Here is a 9,738-nt window from a genome sequence, read left to right as displayed (position 1 = left end):
AGAAAAGATATACTTCCTCTCGAGGCGGTTCAAAGAAAGTTCACTCGGTTGATTCCGGAGATGAGGGGGTTGACGTATGAGGAAAGGTTGAGTAGGTTGAGCCTCTACTCATTGGAGTTCAGAAGAATGAGAGGTGATCTTATCGAAACATATAAGATTGTGAGGGGGCTTGATTGAGTGGATGCGGTGAGGATGTTTCCACTGATGGGTGAGACTAGAACTAGGGGGCATAATCTTAGAATAAGGGGCTGCCCTTTCAAAACTGAGATGAGGAGACACTTCTTCACTCAGACGGTAGTAAATCTACGGAATTTGCTACCCCAGAGAGCTGTGGAAGCTGCAACATTAAATAAATTTAAATCGGAGATAGACAGTTTCCTAGCAGATAAGGGAATTAGGGGTTACAGGGAGAGGGCAGGGAAGTGGACATGAGTCTAGATTCGGATCAGCCATGATCCTATTGAATGGCGGAGCAGGCCCGAGGGGCCGTATGGCCTACTCCTGCTCCTACTTCTTATGTTCTTATTAAATTCAACATTCTTCCTAGATTCAAGCTCATAATTAATGGAGAAAAAAATAGAGAATTAAAAGTATTTATTTAGACAACAATCAGAACACAAAACAGGATTTAAAAATCACTTGCACAATTGCAAAAGCCTTGACTGAGGTTAAGTCTTTCCTAATTTTATTAATTACTATAAAAGGCAGACTTGTATTTATATCAAACATTTCAAAGATTCACATTCAATTAATTATTTTGAAATGGTGTGACTGTGGTTATGTAGGCAAACACAGCAGCAATTTTGCATGTAGGAAGAACCCACAAACAGCAAGGAGATAAATGACCAACTACTCCCATTATTTTTTAGAAAGAAAGACAGACTTGCATTTCTATAGCGCCTTTCACAACCACCGGACATCTCAAAGCGTTTTACAGCCAATGAAGTACTTTTGAAGTGGAGTCACTGTTGTAATGTGGGAAACACGGCAGCCAATTTGCGCACAGCAAGCTCCCACAAATTACAATGTGATAATGACCAGATAATCTGTTTTTATGTTGGTTGAGGGATAAATATTGGCTCCAGGACACCGGGGAGAACTCTCCTGCTCTTCTTTGAAATAGTGCCGTGGGATCTTCTACATCCGCCTGAGAGCAGACGGGGCCTCGGTTTAACGTCTCCTCTGAAAGACGGTGCAGCGCTCCCTCAGCACTGCACTGGCGTGTTAGCCTAGCTTTATGTGCTCAAGTCCCTGGAGTGGGACTTGAACCCACAACCTTCTGACTCAGAGGCGAGAGTGCTGCCCACTGAGCCACAGTGGGAAGAAAGTTGGCTTGAAGATCAAGAGATTCTCTTGCTTTTTGAATAGTACCATGAGCTCTTTAATGGCAAAGCACCAAGTGAAAAACATTCAAAGCATCCAGCACAACACTCCCCCTGGCATTCCCATTCCACAGGAGTGTTGATGTGACCCAGACCTTGGAGAACAATAGGTGTGTCTTTATCAGGAGGTGAACATGGGATGTGGAGCTGGTGGACTGTGGTGGAGGCAGGATTTGTACTCAGTTGGGTATTGCAGGGGGAGTTTGGATATGAACTTGCCAGTCGAAACAAAACTGCTTCAACAGATCTATTTTTCAAATCGGAATTTCACAATAATAAGGTTTAAATAGAAACATTAATCTAAATATTGAAATAAAGCAAATGACAGTCTCGGCTGATGAAAATTCAAAAGCATGCAGTCCAAGCACTGGTTATAGTCACAAGCCGACCAGTAACTTGCCCACTATTCACTGTAATCCCGGTGAACATTTAGGGGTGGTCAATGTGTTTTCATGGGTCGAATTGCGGGACTGACCAGCTCTGGAAGAACATCCGTTGTTTGTGTTTCTATCAAGGGGTCTAAGGTGTGATCTTTTGAAAGTAGGAGTGAGCTGATAAAAAAAATAAATGGAAATTTCAGGGGATGGAGGGGGTTTGAACATCTCCCCTAGCCTACGCCACTTTTAACAGAACTGTTTCATCCACTTTCTTCCCAGTTTTCTTCAGACCGATTGTGTATCTTTGACCTTGAATCCTGCTGCACACATACCAGTCACGATGCAATGCGGATTCAAACTGGTAACACTGGCCACTGAAAATCTTTTGGTGAAATATGTAACCACTCTGACTGTTTGAAATATCTGTGGGCGGAGCTCCTGGCTGGACAAAAAAGAAAGAAATTGTCAAGAAATTGTCCGTGATATTCAACGTGGCTCTGGGGCCATTTGTGGAGCTCTTCCTCCTCCTCAGAATTACTGTGGCCTGTATCTCTGGGCCTCAGTACAAAGCCTACCACCTCATGGATATAAGTGGAGTTCGGGGGAGGCAATTTTTTTCCTTCTCTAGTATATGTCCAACTCCCTCTTGAAGATACAAAAGCAAAATACTGCGGATGCTGGAAATCTAAAATAAAAATAGAAAATGCTGGAAATACTCAGCAGGTCAGGCAGCATCTGTGGAGAGAGAAAGAGAGTTAACAAAGGGTCATCGACCTGAAACGTTAATTCTGTTTCTCTCTCCACAGATGCTGCCTGACCTGCTGAGTATTTCCTGCAATTTCTGTTTTTATTTCCCTTTTGAAGATGTTGTTCATTAGAAATCGCTGACAAGCCACAGGTGAGGTTACGGCAAAACCGTTTTAGTCGCTTGCACTAATTTTAGTAGAAAACAACTTGCACACAACTCAGGTAAATGTATTTCATGCTTGTGTATTTACTGAACAAACACTGACCGCCATTCAGTAAACAAGGAAGTACAACGCTCAGTTGTCAAAAAACACACTTGCACACTCTGCTTTTCGTCTTAAGCGACGCCTCGATTTTAAAATTCTCATCCTTGTTTTCCAATCCCTCCATGGCCTCGTCCCTCCCTATCTCTGTAACCTCCTCCAACCCCCATAACCCTCCCAGATCTCTGCGCTCCTCCAATTCTGGCCTCTTGCGCATCCCCAATTTTAATCGCTCCACCATTGGCGGCCGTGTCTTCAGCTGCCTGGGCCCCAAGCTCTGGAATTCCGTCCCTAAAGCTCTCCATCTCTCTCTCCTCCTTTAAGACGCTCCTTAAAACCTACCTCTGTGACCAAGCTTTTGGTCATCTGTCCTAATATCTCCTTATGTGGCTCAGTGTCAAATTTTGTTTGATAATCGCTCCTGTGAAGCACCTTGGGACGTTTTACTACGTTAAAGGTGCTATATAAATACAAATCGTCACCATTTTACCAACAAACGCACAGAAATATGCCATGCGAAGTGAGTATTGAGATCAGAGTCCCAATGATGGTGTCAATTACTCATGTTTTATTCACTAATCAGAAAGGCAATTAGCCACACCTGGATTCCCAGTTATTCACCTGTGACTCACCGATGGGACAACACTGGACAAGAGCTGCCACATCAAACCATTTCTCAAACTGATCTGGTCTGGGACATTGGTGTCACGACCGCCCTTCCCCGTATGGTTCATAGGTTTGGTGTGGCGAGAGATTGAATCATTTACTCACGACAACATGAATCGTAGGTTCACTTTTCTCTCCTTTTTCACAGTGCAGGTAGTCCTTTTTCTTCTCTTGTTCCAGCACGAACACTACAGGTGTCCCTTGGTACACAGGGGTAGTTAGGCGGTTGCACTTGTACCTCAGAATGTTCAGAGTCGTGTTTTCTGCAACAGATTAGACATGAGGATCAGACTCTCACACCGGCCAACGTAAATGGCTGCTGCTGTTGCTATGCCAATGGCTGGGAAATTAAACAGTGCGGCGCTTCCTCAGCACTGCCCCTCCGACAGTGCGGCGCTCCCTCAGTACTGCCCCTCCGACAGTGCAGCAGCCCCTCAGTACTGCCCCTCCGACGGTGCAGCACTCCCTCAGCACTGCCCCTCCAACAGTGCAGCACTCCCTCAGTACTGACCTTCCGACAGTGCAGCGCTCCCTCAGTACTGCCCCTCCGACAGTGCGGCGCGCCCTCAGTACTGCCCCTCCGACAGTGCAGCGCTCCATCAGTACTGCCCCTCCAACAGTGCAGCACTCCCTCAGTACTGCCCCTCCGACAGTGCGGCGCGCCCTCAGTACTGCCCCTCTGACAGTGCAGCGCTCCCTCAGTACTGCCCCTCCGACAGTGCAGCAGTTCCTCAGTACTGCCCCTCCAACAGTGCGGCACTCCCTCAGTACTGCCCCTCCGACAGTGCGGCGCGCCCTCAGTACTGCCCCTCCGACAGTGCAGCGCTCCCTCGGTACTGCACTGGGTTTTGAGAGACTTGAACCCACAACCTTCTGACTCCAAGGTAAGAGTGCTACCCAGTGAGCCACAGCTGACACATCTAGTACAATGCAAGGATTTTGACTGACCTGTGCCGACCTGTCCCAGGTTGGGTGCACTTCCATCCATCTGGTCATTCAGCTTGATGAGGAGTACACTCTGGGCGGTGTTTTTAAATATGAACATGGTTAGTCTGTCATTGTACTTTTGCCAGCCATCCGTGACTAAATCTAAAGTTACAACAACAAAAGAAAAATGTCAGCAAATCCATTCACAATTTGAATCGGATAACTTTCTTGTCAATTTAGTGTCTGGACAATATCATGCAGAGACTCTGAAGTGAATTACTGTACCTCCAACTGTGCCATTTTCATGGAGTATCACATGGAAACAGAAGGGAAAATGCAGTCAGTGTCGCTATGAAACAGTTCTGTAGTAATTGTATACCAGGCATAGAGGGTCAATACCGGAGGCTGGAGATCGGGTCATAATTCTTCACATCATCTGAATCTCTGGGCATGTCTTACAGCCTTGAGTGCACTCCCAAACACCACATATAGTTGTTTTTTTTTGCAATAATGTACACAACTTATGGTGCTGATCAAGGCGAGGAAAATCAGTGCTGAGAAACCAACGTATTTCCGCTTTGGGGAACTTATGTTCGTCAAATATGATTTGATGATCAGCTGTGGGTGAGCTCAGGTATATCCTCGGCCAGCACGCTCCTCTGCTCTGCCCCAACTATGTGTCCTAAGGCCAACCTCAGAGGATCGAACCCTATTGCCCCATTTCCAATTCCTGCTCGCTTGATCTTCATTGAAGATTTTTCACACAGCGAGTTACCAGAACAGGGAATGTTGTACCACAAGTGGCTATTGAGGCAAAGACCATATGCCCGAAATTCCATCCTGGGCTTGGGTGCATCCCTAGCATTAACTGCAAGAGGTGGGGGGGGGGGGGAGGGGGCAGAGAATGGGCCCGAACCCAGTCTTTCCAAGATTCAGCTCCATGGAGAGGAGCCCTGAAGATTATGGGGGGGGGTGAAGGGCGAATCTACCGCCCACACTACTACATCTTGGAACATCCCTGGGAAATCCTGCCCAGCACGACACCCGATACGCCTAACAGAACCCTGCTGGGAGCTGATGTGGGTTCCATTACGGGTGTTCCAAGGGGCCCCGAAGGCCTCAGGGAAAAGGTAAATTGATTCCAAAGGTGATTGATTACCTTCAGAGGCCTACCTGGGGTCCCCTTGGGTGAAGAGAAACATTTTTGAACATTACTGCTTAGTCCTCTGCCTTCCACATTGCACCAGGGAGCGTGCTGCTCCGATTTTCCAGGAAGCCACTGGGATGGATGCCACCTGCCCCAAGCATGCGGATGGCCCTGTCCTCAGGATTTGGGACAGGATCTGCACCTTTGCGCATGGGCGCAATGAAGGCATGTTCCACCGAACTCAGTGGAGCAGGCCCATCAAAATTTTCATGCCTTTCTATATAAACCTTTAGAAGGTTCCCATGGAATCTGCTTCCATCACCCTTTCAGGCAGCACATTCCAGATCCTAACAACCCTCTGTGTGAAGAAATCTCTCCTCATTTCCCCTCTAGTTCTGTTGCCAATTATTTTCAATCTGTGTCCTCTGGTCACCGACCCACTTGCCAGTGGGAACAGTTTCTCCCTGCTTGCTCCAACAAAACCCCCCCATGATTTTGAATATCTCTATTCGGTCTCCCCGTAACCTTCTCTGCTCCGAGGTGAACAATCCCAGCTTCTCCAGTCTCTCCACATAACTGAAGTCCCTCATCCCTTCTTTAGTTAACAACATTGTCGGGGCACCATCGCCACACGGACTGCAGCAGTTCAAGAAGGCAGCCCACCACCACCTTCTCGAGGACAACCAGGGATGGGCAATAAATAGGACTGAGATGAGGAGAAATGTCTTCACTCAGAGGGTGGTGAATCTTTGGAATTCTCTACCCCAGAGGGCTGTGGAAGCTCAGTCATTGAGTATATTCAAGAAGGAGATCGATAGGTTTTCGGATATTAAGGGAATCAAGGGATATGGGGATAGTGCAGGAAAGTGGAGTTGAGGTAGAAGATCAGCCGTGATCTTATTGAATGGCGGAGCAGGCTCGAAGGGCCGAATGGCCGACTCCTGCTCCTATTTCTTATGTTCTTAACTTCCCCAGCTCCCAGTGTGTACTTGCTGGAATGGGCAACACAGTTCAGGTGACCCATTGCAATCTCGGACTGGAGAGGGTTGGCAGTTTCGAGTTGCTCTGCATTACGTGCAGACAGACTAGACAATAACACTCCACATATGGAATCCTGTGCTATTTTAGAATGACATATCACGACAACCACATCCCACATCCTCATCTACTGCCACGCCATACTGAAAAGTTAAAGGTCTGGGCCCCACAGGAGACAGATTAAAACCTATGGGGATGAACCAATTGATTTAATTCCCAAGTACATTGTTGTAGTGCAGTTACTGGTTTTGAGACTAAATGGCCCTGAAATTAGGATCGGGGGCTTGCCGCGCGTGCAAGCCCCCGATGTGCACTCACCCTGCGCGCCAACATCTGAAGCCCGGGCCTGCTTGCATTTCCTGTCACTGGCCCGGTTCAGATGTCGGCGCGATGTGCTTACCTGATCCAGCGGCGTAGTTAGTGTGATGTGCCGGCTGGGATCAGGTGAGCACTGTGCAGCCAATCAGGGGAGGGGAAACTTCATTCATGAGTTTGAGAGTAAGAACTGTCAAATTCATGAAAAGTATGGGCTGCCAAAACACTACTTAAACTTTAAATAAAATTTTTAAAAAATCCCACTGATTATATTAACTATAAATAAGTTTAAAAAAATATTTTAAACAATCAAATTTTTGAAAAAAATAAATTTTTTAAAAATAGGGTCTAAAACTAAACTTACCTTACTGTAAATTCTTTAAAAATAATAAACCTGTGGAATTTTTTTTTCTACATTGTACTAAAAGACCACTTACCTGTAAAACTAAGTACTTACGTCTGGTTTTTCCACGCGTAAAAACCGGAGGCCTTTACACTCGGGCAACTCTGGGGAAAAAAAAAGGAATTTCACTGCGCACGCGCTGCCTGTGCAGTCGCACGCGCTCTGCCTCTTAACCCCTTGGGTCAGAGGACAGGAAATGCCGGTTTTCAGCGCATGCGCTGTGCATGCTGAAAACCGGCAATTCCTCTGGGCACACGCGTGAGTACCCCGTCCGTACTCACGCGTTGTGACAGGAATTACTGGGCCATTATTGACTAGCATTTCATGATGTCCCCAAGTGCTTTACAGCCAATGAAATCCTTTTCAGGTGTAGTCACTGTTTTAGTGCAGGAAATGCAGCAGCTGCTTTGTGTGCAGCAAGCTCCCACAAACAGCCACGTGACAATGACCAGATCATCTTTTTATTTTCCAATGATGTTGGTTCAGGGATAGATAATGGCCAGGACCCCGGGAATAACTGCCCTGCTCTTCTTTGAAATAGTGGGATCTTTTACATCCACTCGAGAGGACAGACGGGGCCTCGGTTTAACGTCTCATCCGAAAGACGGCACCCCCCCCCCCCCACGACAGTGCGGCGCTCCCTCAGCGCTACAACACTGGGAGTTTCAGCCTGGATTTTTGTGCTCGAGTCTCTGGTGTGAGACTTGAACCCACAACCTTCTGACTCAGAGGTGAGAGTGCTACCCACTAAACCACGACTGACACTTCGAGCCTATTTACTGGTGCCCTCTCCCCCAATTTACTGGTGCCCTCTCCCCCAATTCCCTGGTGCTCTCCCCCAATTAGCCTTACCCTTAGCCTGAGCTGTGGAAGGGCAAAATCTCAGACACCCCTCTTGAAACAATAATAAAACATACCTTCAGCTTCTCACAGACACAACTTCTCGTTGCTCAGACGTCCAATACAGCCAACTCACTCCCACGTCCGACTGGTGAAAATCCAATCTATCACAGGGAAGAGGAAAAGAGCCAATCAAAATATGAACTTGCTGCTGTTGCCAAGCCATTCTAACCAATCATAATCCGCTAATGAAAACTTAATAGCCTTTGAGGAATGGGTTCGGGACTGTTTTGTTTCTTAAAATGTGCAATTCTGCAACAGTGAAATGACAATTGGCTCTTCCTATCACACCACTGGTTGCCCAGCGCCAAGCTGAAGCAATATAGGAGGGAGGTCAAGCACCAGGTGTGATAGCATCAACCAGCTTCTGTGTTTTCTCCTGGGTTGCTCACAGCAGCGCTCGGGTGACTCCCCAGACAATCCGGGAGGGTTGGCGAGGCGTTGTGTAGGTTTAGAATAATTATCCCGTTGATTTTTCACTCGGATGTCCCGATTTATAAAAAACCTAGACACCCACGTGGATATTTTTTGTTGAGGAACTTGTCCTTCCATATCGAAATCCCCAAGTCTAAAATAAGTTCAAACTATTGCATAATGTCACTCTGCAATGGTGAGGGCCTTCCTTGTTATCATGTGATACGGGGGCAATTTTAATCTAACCAGCACGTCAGGAATCTGCGGGATCGGGTCTCACCCCCGCCTGGAAATCGACAGTGTACTCTTTTGATTAAATACATAAACAAATTGACTGTAAATTATTAAAACTTCAAATAAAATTTAACAAATCAAATTAGAATTTGGTTGTCCGGATTGATAATGCACTCCAGTCCCCGCGGCGCCCACCGGTCGCGAAAAGCCTCAAGCGTGCTGGTGGACACCGCGTGCTCCATCTCCAGGGCCACCCGGGCGTGAACATGGCCACGGAAGAGAGGCAGGCAATCGGGCCGAACGACCCCCTAATCGACAGTGTAAGACTTCACTTCTGTGTTCCCACCCCAAGACTTATTGAGGTCAAACAAGATCCAGTCAAACGGTACTTTATTGAATTCGATCAATAATATTTGCAATAACTATGCACTTAACTATGGATTATTTTGCAATATTTGTGCCCGTACACGCGTTTAGCCAATACATACAATCACCCTCAGTTGATCAATCTGAGTTGGGTGTAGGTCATTGGGTCCGATTCACCCGGCAGGATGCGGTGTTTCCCAGTCTGTGTTCAGAATTCATTACTTTTTATAGGGACCCTGTGTGCACGAGCACTCGCTGATCTGCTGGGAGATGATGTGGTTAGCAAACCCTGAGGTCACCTCACATTGTTTACTTGATTAAGTGCCTTGTTTGCAGTGTCCACAAAGTTCAATTAGGCCAGACTGTTTGCATAGTTTCGGTGTTTTCACCAGCTTCGGAGGCTTATGATTTTTAAAGAAAAATATTATTGCATACCATCCTGCCACGTCTCTGTACAACAGAGAGCAATATTGGATGGGTGTGAAACCGGCGTTCCGCCTGATCCCGAGAGTTTTCTGCCCAGCGCGTTGGTTAAAATTGCCCCCAGAGCCTACACGAG

General features: G+C 46.8%; 1 protein-coding gene across 4 annotated transcripts; it reads right to left on the bottom strand.

The window, feature by feature from the left end:
* Window positions 1-579: 579 nt before the first annotated feature.
* LOC147100239 (uncharacterized) lies at window positions 580-8,284 on the bottom strand. 4 transcript variants are annotated; one of them, XM_085967701.1, is made up of 4 exons: window positions 8,183-8,284; window positions 4,384-4,524; window positions 3,541-3,698; window positions 580-2,201 (listed from the first exon to the last, which is right to left on the bottom strand). In XM_085967701.1, the coding sequence occupies exons 2-4, from the start codon at window positions 4,478-4,480 to the stop codon at window positions 1,995-1,997; spliced, it is 462 nt and encodes a 153-aa protein (XP_085823827.1). In that variant the 5' UTR covers window positions 4,481-4,524; window positions 8,183-8,284; the 3' UTR covers window positions 580-1,994. The 4 variants fall into 4 exon arrangements, with proteins under 4 accessions (XP_085823827.1, XP_085823828.1, XP_085823826.1 ...); XM_085967702.1 differs by lacking the exon at window positions 8,183-8,284 and adding an exon at window positions 4,648-7,082 and having other exon boundaries at window positions 580-2,197; XM_085967700.1 differs by lacking the exon at window positions 8,183-8,284 and adding an exon at window positions 4,648-7,072.
* Between the last annotated feature and the right edge of the window lie 1,454 nt (window positions 8,285-9,738).

This window comes from Somniosus microcephalus, chromosome 26 (genome assembly GCF_052327205.1).
Source record: "Somniosus microcephalus isolate GS21.2 chromosome 26, FLI_Smic_1.0, whole genome shotgun sequence".
Classification (NCBI taxonomy): Eukaryota; Metazoa; Chordata; class Chondrichthyes; order Squaliformes; family Somniosidae; genus Somniosus; species Somniosus microcephalus.
Note: the sequence above shows the minus strand (reverse complement) of the source record. Positions and strands in the feature narration are given on the sequence as shown.

Excerpts from the sequence above, each read along its gene's own strand:
- LOC147100239 (XM_085967701.1), bottom strand. The coding sequence starts at position 4,480 with ATGTTCATATTTAAAAACACCGCCCAGAGTGTACTCCTCATCAAGCTG. Across the intron at positions 3,699-4,383 it reads CCTGGGACAGGTCGGCACAG|AAAACACGACTCTGAACATT; the intron begins GTCAGTCAAAAT and ends AATCTGTTGCAG. Across the intron at positions 2,202-3,540 it reads AACCTACGATTCATGTTGTC|CCAGGAGCTCCGCCCACAGA; the intron begins GTGAGTAAATGA and ends TTTTTTGTCCAG.